The sequence below is a fragment of the Phaethon aethereus genome (assembly GCF_964289735.1).
Source record: "Phaethon aethereus genome assembly, chromosome: 8".
Lineage (NCBI taxonomy): Eukaryota > Metazoa > Chordata > Aves > Phaethontiformes > Phaethontidae > Phaethon > Phaethon aethereus.
Window position 1 is genome coordinate 19,214,249 of NC_138584.1, and position 14,569 is coordinate 19,228,817.

The 14,569-nt window shown below is 45.0% G+C and overlaps 1 protein-coding gene across 1 annotated transcript in view; it reads left to right on the top strand.

The window, feature by feature from the left end:
• Positions 1-12,713: 12,713 nt before the first annotated feature.
• The window catches only part of DDAH1 (dimethylarginine dimethylaminohydrolase 1), a gene marked incomplete at its 3' end in the record, with an annotated part of 57,815 nt that continues 55,959 nt past the window's right edge, over positions 12,714-14,569 (top strand). The window contains exon 1 of the mRNA XM_082002706.1: positions 12,714-13,915. Coding sequence (XP_081858832.1) covers positions 13,493-13,915 — 423 coding nt within the window. The 5' untranslated portion in view covers positions 12,714-13,492. The remainder of the gene's footprint in view (positions 13,916-14,569) is intronic.

The window sequence follows — 14,569 nt, forward strand, 5'->3', positions numbered from 1 at the left end:
TGTTTCAGAAGTCTATGTATTCTCATATTCAGCTGTGTCAGGCATTTCTGTAACTCCTTCACCAAGCTGTGGTATGTGAAAAACACCACAGGTTTTTATAGACCTTTCCAAGACCTTCTTATCTCCATCGCTTTTTCCTGTTTTGGTACTGCCTGTTGGAGACTGCGGAATAGCAGTTTATGGGTGGAGTGTTTGTCATGGCGGGTCCTTTGTGATACGTTACTTAAAACTGATGTTTGGGTTTGCCAGGATGATTTCTGTGTTAACAGGTTTTTATTATGAAAAGCATGGCTGACCTTTAAGGTGCAAAGGCCATATTTATGAATGACTCAGCCTGCTCTCAAGGCAGCTGAAGATTACAGTAGGCAAACAAAAGCCGAAGCATGCTTCTCCCGTGTCATTTTTTGAGAAAGCAGTGTTTGCCTCTGGCATTCACCGAGGGAGCTTTCCCTTTGTGTGCAAGAGGAAAATGGGACAGGCTACAATAAAAGGCATTGTTGGGCCCAGCACGCAAAGAATGATGATCCAAGAACCCAAATAATAGAAAAGTGTCAGAAGGGAATTTAGTTCACAAACATGTCAGGATAGCTTCAGGCTTACTCAAGTTTTGATTCAAGCTTCTCATTCTTCTTAAATTCTTTCCAGGCCAAAATGGATTAAATAGTTGCTAATCTTCAATCGCCCAGCGTTTCCCTGGGATCACTGTTGGAGGATGGCCTCGCCGTGCCGCCGTTTCAGCCTCCGGTTCCTTAATGACGGTAAACCCCAGGGAATCACAGCGTATGGACTCTTGTGCTATGATTAGGATCTGCCTCTTCAAATTCCATCGTTAAGGTCTATGCAGGAGGAGCCTCCTTGCTCTGTGTCCTGGAGAGTGTCTGTCACGATAGTCAGAAAGTATGATCGAGTATTGCACCCGACACGTACGTAACGGGTGATAAGCTATCGTTTTTATGGAGCTGGTTTCCAGACCAGAATATTGCCCGACAGCTGTGCTTACAAATTATTGCAAATAGGAGAAGAAAACTGGCCTTGCTGTGACATACCTAGACAGATACTGCCAGCCCTGGACTTTACAAAAAGGAAAAAAGAAAAAAAAATTAAAATTGTGTCTTTTTCTTCTCTTGCTAGTCCTATTGGGATGTTGTCCAATTGAACTGACAACAAAACAATAATAATAACAAGAAGAACAACATTCCCACATAGATATTATTAATTTTTTTTCCCTAAAACTCTTTTTTTTTTTTTTTTTTTTTTTTTTAAATCAAGTCTCTTAAAAAGTTCTGAACATGTCTTTTTCCTCTCTTCCTCCTCATCCCTACTGAAAAGCCCTAGGAGCTAATGCCAGGGAAGAATTTGTGGTAGCAGCTAAATGTAAAGCCTATGTAATTTACGTCCTGTGGCCCTATCAAACATAATTACAAACCATGTTCACAGCACTGCAAATTACACAGCACTTCCCCAGTGTGGGAGATGGCATGTTGCCTGTTGTGATAGATGATCCCACACCTAGAACTGACTGGCAGCTTTTATGAAATAGCGAGGCATCCCTTTTGTGCCTGGCTGATGAAGGACAGATGGTCGTCGTCTTCTTCAAGGAGAATTCCCACCAGGCTTTATTTGCAATAGTTTATGTGCATATGAACTATTTGTATTAAAAGAGAATTAATATGGCATTTATTGGCAAACTATAGTGCATCGAGATGAAGTGAAATTCTTAACTATTTGTTGCATCAACAATAGTACCGGCTGTTCAATATTCTTTCTTTCTCTGATAATGGAGATCATTTTCATTAGCTCTAAGGCACCCTTGCGCTTCTCTGGCAGTGTAAATTCATTTATACCTGCCTCTAAGGCCTCTCTGCCCTTCCAGAGCAGTGCAACAGAGGCTGAGGATAAATGAGAATCAAAGTGCTATTAAAGGTACCCCAAAAAAAGCGTAACATAAGTTAATACTCCTTAATGTTCATAATACTCTTTTTAACCTTTCTCCTCCGTAGAAGTTCACATGTAAATTGGAAGGTTACGGATGGCTCAAGGGGAATGATGGATTCCCTCTCACCCTTTCTTTTCTCCCTTGATGTATCCCATAGCTTATTTGCTTTTTGGTGAATATAGTTGAACCCTATTCAGCTAATCTTGTGGCTTAATTAAGATAATCTAATCACTTTTTGCAAACATAAGATGATTTATGCAGCACAATGTCTTGAGCATTGTGGTCTCGAGCTGCTGGGCTAAGTGGGACGCTGTTTTGACTTTGTCTTTTAGAGCCTTTTAGAGCCCTTGCTCTTGGCTCCATGGGTAGTTAATTCATAGTGATAATCATGATGATAAAATAAGAGGCATAAGCTTTTAGTGGCTTTTCTCTTCAGTCTGCTTTGCACACCTTCACTAATTGCATTAGATTCAGCCTTGAATTATTGAAAGCTTCTGAAAAAACATATTTTGGACAAGGACAAGTTCCTGGAAACTGTTTGCACTGCTCAGGCTCAGCTGTCCATTAGTTACTTTTATTTCTACAGCATCAAAAATTTGCCAGGAAAATTAAAGAGATTATAAAGTTCTATGAGAAATTTTTGCTATATTGTTCCTTGCAAGAAGAGTAAAATCTGCTCTTTCCTCAGAATGCAGACCCGCCTCAGTTCACAAAGGAAGAGTAGAAGAGGGAAGGCACTGCCTGGAAGGGTCTTGTGAAAATCCTCGTGCTGCACAGGGGCTGGTGGCTGTTGCGGAGCGTCCGTCAGGCTCGGAGAGGATCGCTTACTGGTGGAGCCAGGTGCAAGCAAGGATTTGGGGTTTTTTTTTGTAAAAAAAATAAATATCAGTGCTAGCAACAGCAGCAGGCTTGATTGTAATGAGCTTAATGAATGCGGCACAAGGGATGTTTCAGGTAGAAGGAGAAATGTGGGATTTCTTGTGTGTCTAATTAGGACTCATGGCAGCTGGGTAAGCTTTAATTGCCATCCAAAGCTGCCGATCTTGCCAAAGAATGAAGAGAGTGAAGAGAGCTATTGATTTCCATCTGGGCAAACAATTTACTTCTTAGTGCTCATCAGCCTGATGTGTATCTTCATTCCCTGTCACTGCTGTGTGCAAGCTAAAGCTGCTTTCATCGGCAGATTTCAGGTGGGGGTTCAGCTGAATACATGGCTAGAATTGCAAGGCGTTAATGGTAAAAACTGCCTTCCTTACCACACTGTCAGCACACGATGTGCTGTTAGTCTTGGAAAATCTCCACATCTCGAGGTCCTTATATAAGGCGTCTGTTTGCTGTAGTGTCCAGTTGCCTCGCAGAAATAAAATGGGCACAGAAGGAGCCGCCTTCGCTCTCTGCTCAACAGGAGCAAGGCAATGTTTCTTTTATATGATGCATGTTTGTTTATAAATGTGGTGTTACTGAGCAGAGGACTAGATCAAAGAAACGGATTTTGCATTTCACTTTTAAGACACAGATGTCCATCGTCAATATGATCTCCTTTTGGGGGCGGCTTCCAAATTTCATGGGCTAAATGCCACATTTTTGCCATGTTGTTTACAGTTTCCTTGTTCCAGGGGCACATAGCTGGTCCAGGTCACCATCTTGAAACAGAGGCACCACAAGAAAACTCATATGCAGAGATAAAGTGTAGCAATTTAAGTAGGAGAAAAAAAAAAAAAAGGTGGTATTTTTGGGGGAAAAGATTGACAAGAGAGAAAGAAGAGGTAGAATTACACTTGCAAAGCTATCCAAAACCAGACTTGCTGCAATTTACAGTATGCAAATAGAATCATTAGGCACAAACAGATTTTTATACAGCTAATCAATCTAATATTATGCATGTAATGGCGATTGGTGTGCCCCATAGGGTAGACGTGCGTATGGTTTTCTGAAATTAAAAAAATAAACGTTAGAATAATGAATTCCCTTCTGTTGAGGGATGGATAATTAGTCAAATGGTAATATTCAGCAGATGCAACTTATTCATGTAGGAAATTCCATCATATAGTGCCCCAGGGGCATTGGACACTATATAGTAAAAATAATCATGGTCAATATTAAAAATTGTTAGACGTACCCAATTCTAGCAAAATTATTCATACACCAAATGAGAAGAAACATAAACGCATGCAAGGTTGGTTTTCTTTTAGCTCGTGTTTTTATCTGGACTGACTTTACTGGAATGACTCTGCACTGACAGCAATGATAGGGCGGAATCGGCCTCCAGATCTCTAAATATTGAGTAAGTGCGGTAAAGTTAAGTGGTGGCTTATAAATTAAAATGAAAGCAGTACTTGTCTAATGTCTAAAAAGTAATCATCCAAAAGTAATATTGTCTAATATGTTTTATATTTTAAAAGTGGCTTTTTCTGACTTGCCAGGAGAGAAATGCCTAAAATGGATTAATATGGTCATTGAGCAGTCATATCTCAATTTTTTTTTTTTTGTTTGTCTCTGTTTGAGAAAGATTTAACTTGATGCAGTAGGGGAAAAAAAAAAAAGTCCAAATTCAAACAGGCCCTCTTGGAAACAGGGATTTACTTCCTGTTGGCTTTAGTAAGTCAAAGTATTAAAATAGCCTGCAGTGGAAAGCAAACCTTAAATGTGGACAAGATAGTAGAGATAAAAAAGGCAAGTTTCAGATTCATACTTGCCAAATTTAAAATAGGAAAATGATGCATTTTCGGTTGGTTGGTTAGATCTTGAATTCCATCTTGTGCTATTAGAGTATTTTTAAGTTATGATGTCACTGCTGTGTTACTTTTGTGTGTGTGTATATATATCTCCCTTTCTAATCAGGAGATGACAATATATGCAGCAAAAGTCGCCTGGCACCTCAGACAGCTGTTAAAATACAACAGTTATTGATATATCCCCGTTGTTATTCAGTGTTGGATTATAGTCTCATTTTCTACGCAGAGCAGTTCTACTGCTTGTAACAAAATACTTCCCACATGACAGTGTCTTGTCATCTTCACTGTTTCTGGAGAGATTTTGAGAAATGACTCATGGTGTGGTGTGCCCTACTTAGGATACTTCAAATGTTGCTTTTTCCAAGGTGCTTCCCCAAGCCTTTGACTTTAAGGTCTTTAAAGAAGAGTACCCGTAAGCAGAAGTGCCTGAAGCCATCAGTTATCTTTTCAAATATCTTTCTCTTGTGAAAAATAAATCAGAGAATGCTTTTCCTTCTGCTATTAAAAAAGTTGTTTTAAATTACTTGTAACTGAAAGGAATAAAAGAGGATATAGTTCCATTCCTGCCACTAATGTATCTGTTAAAGTGAACAGATAATTATACTTTAGATCTATCTATCCTGTAAAACTACAACCATAATCATTAAATAATTATATATTATCTAGATGCACAATAAAATTTCTTCCATCCCCACTTACTGCACTCATTACCATATGGTATTTCTTCTCCGATCCTGAATGGAATAGGAATATGAGCATTTTGAGGCACTAGTCTATATGTATTTATAGCAGTAAGGAGTAGAACTGCCAAAATGCATGAAATAAACTTTTCTGTTTCCGCTTTCAGAGAAATCAATATGAGAGCTCTCTGCTTGCGGTGCTGATCTTGTCTTTGCAGTTATATTGTGAAAGGCATAACTGGTCCTCTTCACTTGATCTCACAAACACATTTCAAACAGAACTAAATTTACAAATTTATTGTCAGCAAAGCTATTGGCAAGCATATTCACTCTGTGAACTGACTCCTCCTAGCAGTTTATTAAGACAACATTCATTCCTTTCAAATAACGTGGCCGGCAGTGTTTGTATCTCTACCTAAAATTAAAGTGGTTGGATTTCCACAAAATGTTAAATTGCTATCAAATGTAGAAGGATAGAGATTTTTGAAATATCAACAGATCAGGCAGAAGTGTGAGCATCAGTGCAGAATACCTGCAGCACACAGCAAATAGTAATTTACAGGTCATCACAAGTCCTCGGGATTTCGGGGGAAAGAAAATTGTAACCATGAGTTTCAAGACAACGGAAGAAAAGGTGAATTACATCTTTTACTGGTGTAACTAGGCACAGTTCCCTGGAGCTGAATACAGATGTGTGATTACCATAGAACTAAATGGGAGGAGCTGATTTTTGGTAGAAATCCTGCTAATCAAGCGAAAGGATAGGAGGGTTTGTATTATATGTAGATTGCTGTTGTTTTTAAGAGCAGTAATTCAGTTTTATCTACCTTTTTGCTCCTCATGTTTGGAATATGCTGAGGTGTGAATCTTCATTTTGAGTTGTGCCAGTCTGTCGGAGAATTCAGGCGGACCCTGTGAAACCTGAGCGCTGGGCTAACGGCGACTTCATGAAGGTCAGCAAGGAGAACTGCAGAGATTTGTAAATGGTGAATCTGTACAAAATAGGAACCAACCGACCAGGAGCCCTGCTGAAAAGGATGTGAGGGTTACCGTGGGCTCCAGTTCACAGCCTGCAACTATGCAAACAGCGTTCTGGGCTGCAGTGGATGGGTCACGGGCAGCAAACTGGGAGAAGTTACTATCCCCCTACTTGATACTGGTGAGACCATATCTGGAATACTGTGTCCAGTCTAGGGCTCCCCGGTCAAGAGGCAGATTGAGAAACTGGAGACTGCCCTGCAGAGGACTACCAAGGTAATTAGAGGTCTGAAGTATGTGGCATGGAAGGAGAACTTTAGGGAGCTAGGCTTGCTTAGTTTGCAAAAGAGAAGGCTAAGAAAGAACTAATAGCAACAGAGGCAGTTACAGACATAGTGGAGATAAATTCTTCTCAGTAGATGCAGAGGATAAATCAGGCAGAGATGTTTGAACTGGACATTAGGAAAAGCTTTTGCACTGCAGGGGCACGTGAGTCTAACACCAAACACACAGAGATAGGCTCTGATCTTCTTACTGACATTTGGAAAACAGACCTTGAAGTCCCATAGATGCTTAAGCTCAGCATTCCCTCGGAATCAAACATTAGGTGATATCAAGATATATCAAGATATATCTCCTGCTGGTTTGTCTGCTGCAGCCTGTGCCCTCTGTGCTGCCTCTGGTACACGTCATGTGTGGTGGCACTACTTGTCAGGGAAATTGGGGGGAGTAGGAGTTCTGTCCCTTTCTGAACTGCACTTTAGCTGCTCCATTTCTCCATCTTTTTCAGCTGGATGAGTTAGAGGCATCCAGAAACCTCTTGGCTAGGTGATGAGGAACAGCACAAGTTCAAACGGAACAAACTGATCACCCGCTGCCTCCACAAGCCTTCCAACCAGTGTCACTCCCTCCATCCTACCTGCTTCCTATGGAAGCACTACCTGTTGTTCCCCTGTGAATGGGCAAACAGCTATTGAACATTCCCCTTTGAAGAAGAAAAGAGCATTTCACGTTTATTCTGTGATGAATTACAGCAAGAGTTATTGCTACCAGCCTGGATATATTAATACTGAAGCTAATCTGTGTATCTTTTCATGTTTTATAGCTTCTTAACTCTGACACTTAGGACAGCATATTAATAAACACAGTAAAAAAAACATTGGAAATCTTTAACTTTCTTAGCTTGATTTGTGATGTATTAATCTGTCTGTCTGTCTCTAGCACTAATCTTAGTGCCAAGGAAGCTGACAGAAGAACCGCTTCCCCTTTGCAGGCACTCAAGGGAAACAACAAAGTTGTTGACTTACGTGCATACATATATAGATGTACGTATATATCTCTCTCTTCATATTCTGTTTCTTGTGGATACAAAAGCTAATTCTACTTTAACAAGTTTCATGTAAATACACAGTTTCATAGTTGCATTTGCAAGTTATTGACCAAGCCAACACCAAAAATGCACCAAGCATGTACAAATCAAGGCAAAAGATGCTTAAGTGGTAAGAAAGGTTGGGAATTCATTCTCAGACAGCTGGCTCCTGGACGGAATGGGAAATGCAAACCAAGAAAAGCTACAGCCAAATGTCATCGCATCTTACTGCTGAGCTTGCAAGGGCTTTTCAGGCAATGAGAGGGAAGGACAGCCTGCCACACCTGCGGGGTGCTGCCAACTGGTCAGCTGGCTCCATAGAAAAGGGAAATGGAGACTTAGGATAAACATTAAAAAGCAACTCAAGTTACATTGCAAAGGGCTTGGGTCCTTTAGAAAATATTAACCTGCATCAATCGGCATTTTTAGGCTTTTGTTTGTTTAGGGAATAAAGGTATAGTTTTGGTGGAAGATTGTAGGAGAGAAAAAACAGCATGTACTTTATTCCTCTTGTATCAATGCAGCTGTGTTTAGCAGCCCTCACTTACCAATGATTTTGTTCCACCCTTTCCTCAGGCAGCCTTTTTGTGCTGCCCACAGGGGCACCTGCAGCACCTCACAGCAGCTGGTTTTGGATTCCTGAGACCCACTGAACAATAGCTGCGTAAGTACAAATGGCATGAGCCAGCCCCTGCTGGAGCTGGTGCTTTCTTGCCAAGCTGATAAAATAGCACAGTTTATTTAAAATGCTGTTGGATAGCAGGGAGAAGTTTTATTGTCTAATTTTCTCAGGGCAGCGACAACAAGAACAATTTACAAAGCACTTATCCTAACCCTTCTCGCCTGCCCCCTTTTTCTCTCCTGGCTGGCATCACATTTCTGGCACATTTCTGGGAAGAATGTCCATCAGGGAAACAAATGGTATCTTTCTATTCTTTTCCACAAGACAGATATCAACCATTGTAATTCAGCATAAATTCCCACAGAGTACTAATCTCACCTTTTAGTCCTGGTCGTCTGAACCTGTGGTACCCAACTCATGCTTTTTTGAAATTCAACCAGTGGCTTTAGCCCTGCAGAGAAAGAAGGGCAGAAGTGGACGTAAGGCCTGGTGAATGTGAGGAGATAGGGGAACAGAAGGGAAATAGTCATAGTTCTGCAGCTCTCTCCCCAAGGACCTGTTTGCTCAGACAAGTGAGTCCAAAAGTTGATCCTGGTTGTACTAGTGCAACCTATTGTAAGAAAACACGTGGGAAGACTATAAATGTGAGGAATGCCCTGCGCCTCTGCGTGTTGTCCAGGCTCCTTGGTGCCACGTGTCATGGCAACAATGCTGCCAAAGCTGACTTTTAAAGAACTGCCCTTTGACAGCTTTGTCTCCCAACAGCTGCGTAGCTGTCAGCGCAGGGAAATTCCTCCTTCTCCGGAGGATGCAAAATGCCAGCTGAGAAAAAGCCCAGTTCGTTATCCCATAGCAGACAAAACACAATATTGTGTTTCCCCTGAACCAGCTATATATAGAATTAATCTGACCTTAGTAAGACTGTGAGAGAGCTTGGGTTCAAATCGGGCAAGGGAAAATGCTGCTCCCAAAAAGGACTTCTCTATAGGCTGGCACACCGTTGATTTCCACTATCCAGAAGAGGCTGGTCTCCTCTTCCAGGAGTGACCTGTTACATACAGAAGAGATGGCGAGCTAAACCTGTTCAGCATTTGGAAAATGCAAAAATACTCAGGAGCTTGTCCATGCAGTGGATGAACTTAAGTGACTTGTTGCCTAACGTCTTTAGCTCCTCTGAATGAGTAGCACAGACACTTAGTTATTTACTGCTTCACTAAATCACCGTGTTTTTTTGTATTACAGTACTAGGGCAGAAATTGAAAGCTTCTGTCAACTGTCTGAGTGAAAACCCCTTTGAGTCATGTTTCCTGTATCTAAAGCATGATTAAAGTAACATTTTTCTATTCTATGGCTGGAAGACCTGATCCTGTACCTTTACGAAGAGAGTGACCCATTGATCGTAACAGGAGCTTTTCCTGCAGAGCAGTGTTTGCTTCTATTAATAATGGCATTTGGCTGTGCAGTAGTTGCACAGTTTTCTCTTGAGATTAAGAAATCATTGAAATTTGTATTCCTTTTAAAAAATGAAACTCGGTGTCTCTCCGTCTTTCTGGTGCAGACTCCTATCACCATAGCGGGACGTGCTGGTGACTGAATGGCTCAGTTGCTGTCTTGTCCTGGCTTTTCACTGTTTTAAGTTTCAGGTATCATTTAATTAATACCGTGAGAGTTGTCCATTGCCCTTTAGAGCCAGCGGTGCTGTTCCAGCATCTGCGAGCGATGGGAAGAGTGTTCAAACTTTGCAGCTACCTAGCACGCCCGAGCAATCGGCCCGTGTGGTATGCCTTTTTATTCGGTGGTGATCCGAAGTCTCCTTTATCGTGGTCACACAAACTGTTCGGCAGCAGTGACCAGCTGTGACCTTCAGTCACCTAGCGGTGCACAGAAAGGTTGCACATTTGCTACTGGGGATGTTAGACTCATCTTTGCATAGCTGTTTTCACTAAAACAGTCATTTTCAGTGTAAAAATGATAATAGAATCATAGGACTGGAAAGGACCTCTCCTCATCCTTCCCCCGCTCTGGCTTTCTGCTCCTGGCAGATATTTCTTTAACTTCATCTTAAAAACACCTGGTATAGAGGCTGCACATTCTTGCTGGGCAATCTTTTTCTCTGCTTCTTACTGTTAGAAAATTTTCTGTACATTTCCTTGCACTAATTTAAATCCATTGCTTGCCTTCTATCTTGTGGAAATTATTCCCTTCATCTTTGTGGCAGCTTTTTACATAGCTGCAGACTGTTCTCAAGTCACAGCTGTAAAAAACCCTATCAATATGCTGCTGGTGATCTTGTCAAATGCATGAAATTTCACTCTGTGTATCGATGGCTTTTCTGTCATAACTTTTAAACCCTATCTCCTTTTCCAGTATCTATTCCTTCCTCCTGAAAGTGAATGCGCTCTTCACATATGCTTCCTCAAGTACGTTTTGCAAAGCAATTTTCTTCTCCCTGTTACTGACAGCAGATGAGTCTGTGTAGTGTCAGTCACAAAACACCTGCATCCTTTTCTGTATTTTTTGTATAAAGTGTTTTCTCCTTTCTAAATACAGCTTTCTGTGATACTGCTTAAGTGGTCTGCGGTCCATCTTCTGTTGCAAGCATGGTTTTCATTTTTGTGCATGAATTCTGTAGTGTGACACAGCTTTTTTCTTTGCTCGGGGACAGCTTTGCTCTTTTACACTAGTCGCTCCAGCAGGACAAAATTGCAGGGAAATGCTGTCTACCAAGGTAGACAATAAATGCTATGTCAATGACTGTAGCTGACCCATTTTGTATTACTGCACATGATGAATTTGAACATCACTCCCACAAGACTATGTGAACACATTCTATTATGTAATGTTAATTTGTGAGTAAACTGATATTTTGTTAATCTTATTATAAATATGCACAATTTTGCTCTGGCTGCATCTGTTCCGAGATTGTTAATGATGCCTTTCTGTTCAACATAAATAACAGAACAATCAGAATCAGCAAACAGATCTCCATCTGTATTTAAACTGCACCGTTTTATACACTTCTGGAACTACAGATTACTTTTTTTTTACTGCAGTCGTTACTTCCGTAATTTTAACTAGATAACGTTTCATATTTCCAAAACACTTTCTATTCTTAGCATACCACTGCCTCATACCACTACATCTCATAAAGAGATCCTCCTTTCTCCAGCCTTGTCTCCCATCATGCGGGAGGTTATTGAGAAGCTGTCAGAAGTGATACCTGGCCAGCTCCCAGGGCGCAGTCATGGCCACCTGAGGTCAGCCTGGGCCGGTGACAACGCCTCGGGGCAAACGTCACTGTCCTAGCGTATCGTGTGTACACGGTCACTGCATGGCATCACCTCCTATCTCATATTCCTGTAATCTCAGTGAGATCTAAAAATTGTCATCACGTATAAATTTGTAAGGTATGTATGGATGTCAAAAAAATATGTATTGACTAGAACTTTCCAGTCTGTTGGCTGCAAGAACAACTATTTTCAATACCCTTTCAGATAGGAACCCTGGCAATTTTTTAAATTACAGAAGGATAGTAGCACTTTTTTGTCTGGCTAAAATTCACACTAACAAAAAGCAAACCAAAGCACGCCAATGGCCATATCAATCTGTAATAAGTAAAAATAAGCTTTAACAACTGTGGAAGGATCACACATTATACCAAAGATGGTGTAATACCATTTGTAGTGGTTTCTCAACAATTTGAAATGTCCCACATGATAGCAGCTCAGTTACCTGTCCATTTGGTTAAGGAGAATAATATTTGCACATTATTCAGTCAATCACAGTTATTTAAATAACTGTGCCTGTGCACGTTAAGGCAGCTTTCACAGGATATTTGGAGAACATATGGAAAATGCAGATGAAAATCTAGTCAGCTGCCATTTTGGAAACACACTTTGATACACTTGAACACTTTCCTTCATGCTATTCATTAACCATATTGCCAAACACTGAACACGTGCCGATGTCTCTGACAGCGCGGCCGAGGCAGCTGCCCGGGTTTTGTTGGAGCACCGAAGGGGGAACATGGAGCTGTGTGCTGGTGGGGTCCCCTCCGTGACCAGCGGGACACTTGAGAGACCCTTGCCAGTAAAAGAAGAACTGGAAGGAAAACTGATATTCCTCCTCTCTTCCTGTCTGCTCTGGAGAGGAGAGACCTCGGAAGTACCTGGAGGGCGGCAGCAGGAGCAGCGCAGCCCGGCGCTGGTGCTGCGGACATCTCCCATGGTACGAGGTCTGGCCCAAAGCCTCATTCGCCTCCTGCCTGGAAGCCAGAGGTGTGCGCTAGGAAAGGCTGGCCCTCGTCTGGGGTAACCTCAGCTGCGGATCAAACCTGGGGAAAACGAAACACAGGGAAGTAAAAGTTTCTTCTAGGGGAAAGAGTGGAAAATGGTCATCATTTCAGTCCCTGAGGTGGAGCAAAAAACGCTGGTGTCCCTTCTGCCCTGCAGAGATGGAAACTTGGACAGCGTAAAGGAGTGGAAGAAGGTGGACAAGCTCTCCTGGTGAGTGGTCCTGTGGAAAGCCACAACAAGGGATTAGGAAGTGTCTGGGCTTATTTCCCTTCGGATTTGTATTTGGAACTGCCTGCCTTTGCGGGAGATGCTGCCTTCAGCCGCATGGATAAATCGCCTGGCCTCTGGCTCCGCTGCCGGGAAGCGGCAGGCGGCCACAGAGGGCACGCAGCCCAGTTCGTCCTCGAGCAGAGCGGTGAGCAGCCTTCCCCCTGCCCATGCTGAGCTTGAATGAGCGTAGAAACGCAGGGAGACACAGGTGTTCGCATTCTGTCAGCGTAGCTGTCTGTGCATAACTACTACGTGAAACTACTATGTGAAACCATGCTTCCCCCCAGGCCGCCGCGTTGTGGTACCGCAGCCCCACGGCAGGCGGGCAGCCCCAAGGTCCTGCCAGGGGCAAGGCCTGGGCCAAGCGCCGGGGCCGCCCCACGGACGGTCGAGGCCCCACCGCCTCTTCCCACGCGGCCCGCGCTGCCGCTTGAAGGGATCGCCCCGGCCCCCTCAGGGCTCAGCGGGTGGTGCCGCCGCTCCCGCCCGCCGCACAGGTAAGCGGCGCCCTGCGGGGGGCGGCCAATGGCGCGGCCCGTCCGCCGCCGCCAGCCAATGGGAGCGCGCTTGGCGGCGGCCCCATGGAAATGTGCCTGGTGGGGAGCCAATGGGGCGCGGCCGGGCCGCGGGCGGTGCTTTATCAGCTGCCAGGGCCGGCGGCGGCGGTGGCCGCCCGTCTGTCCCTCCCGCCTTCCTCCGCGTCCCGCCGTTCGCGCCGCGCAGCATGGCCGGGCTGGGCGGCGGCCCTGCCGCCTTCGGGCGCTGCACGCACGCCGTGGTGCGGGCGCTGCCCGAGTCGTTGTGCCGGCAGGCGCTGCGCAGCGCGGCGGGCCCCGAGGTAGACTTCGCCCGCGCGGAGCGGGAGCATCAGCTGTACGTGGGCGTGCTGCGGAGCAAGCTGGGGCTGCAGGTGCTGGAGCTGCCGGCCGACGAGAGCCTCCCCGACTGCGTCTTCGTGGAGGACGCGGCCGTGGTCTGCGAGGAGACGGCGCTCCTCACCCGCCCGGGCGCGCCCAGTCGCCGGAAGGAGGTACGGTACGGTAGGGGCCGGGGCGAGCGGTGCCCGCGCCGTGCAGGTGGCCTCGGGGCGGCTGCACCGCCGGGCGTGTCCCCGAGCCCGCCCCGGAGTCCTGGCGGGAGTGGTGTGGGGGCGGCGGCGGCAGGGACCGCTCACGGAGCAGCAGCCCTCGGCGGTGGGACCGGCGCGGCGGGCCCCGGGCAACGGCTCTTGCCCGGCCTCCTGCGACCGCTCCGGCTGGCAGCGCCCGGTGCCGCGGAGCCGGGCTGCGCTGGCGGTTAGCGGCGAGCGGCGTGCTGCTCCTGAGAACTAGTGGACGGTGTAAACCGTGACTCATCCTCTCTGGGGCGTGCGGGGCCCCGCTCCGTGCGAGCTTGCCCAGCTCGGTGCAGCGGGATGGATCCCCGGTCGGTCGTGCAGGCTTGTGTCCGCGCTGCAGCCCTGCTCGATCCAAACCCCGTTTTCATAACACGCTCGCTGGAGCTCTGTTCCAGGCAGCGCGTTACTGATACCTCTAGTACCTGCTGGCCTGTGCACAAGAGCTGGTGTTTGTTGTACTCGGTGTTAGCCCGAATGCCCTTGAACCTGTTGTCGCCTTCCCTGTGCAGCCACTGCAGGCCCAGTGGGGTAGAGGTGTGCGGGCGTGCAGGGGACACAGGCCGACTG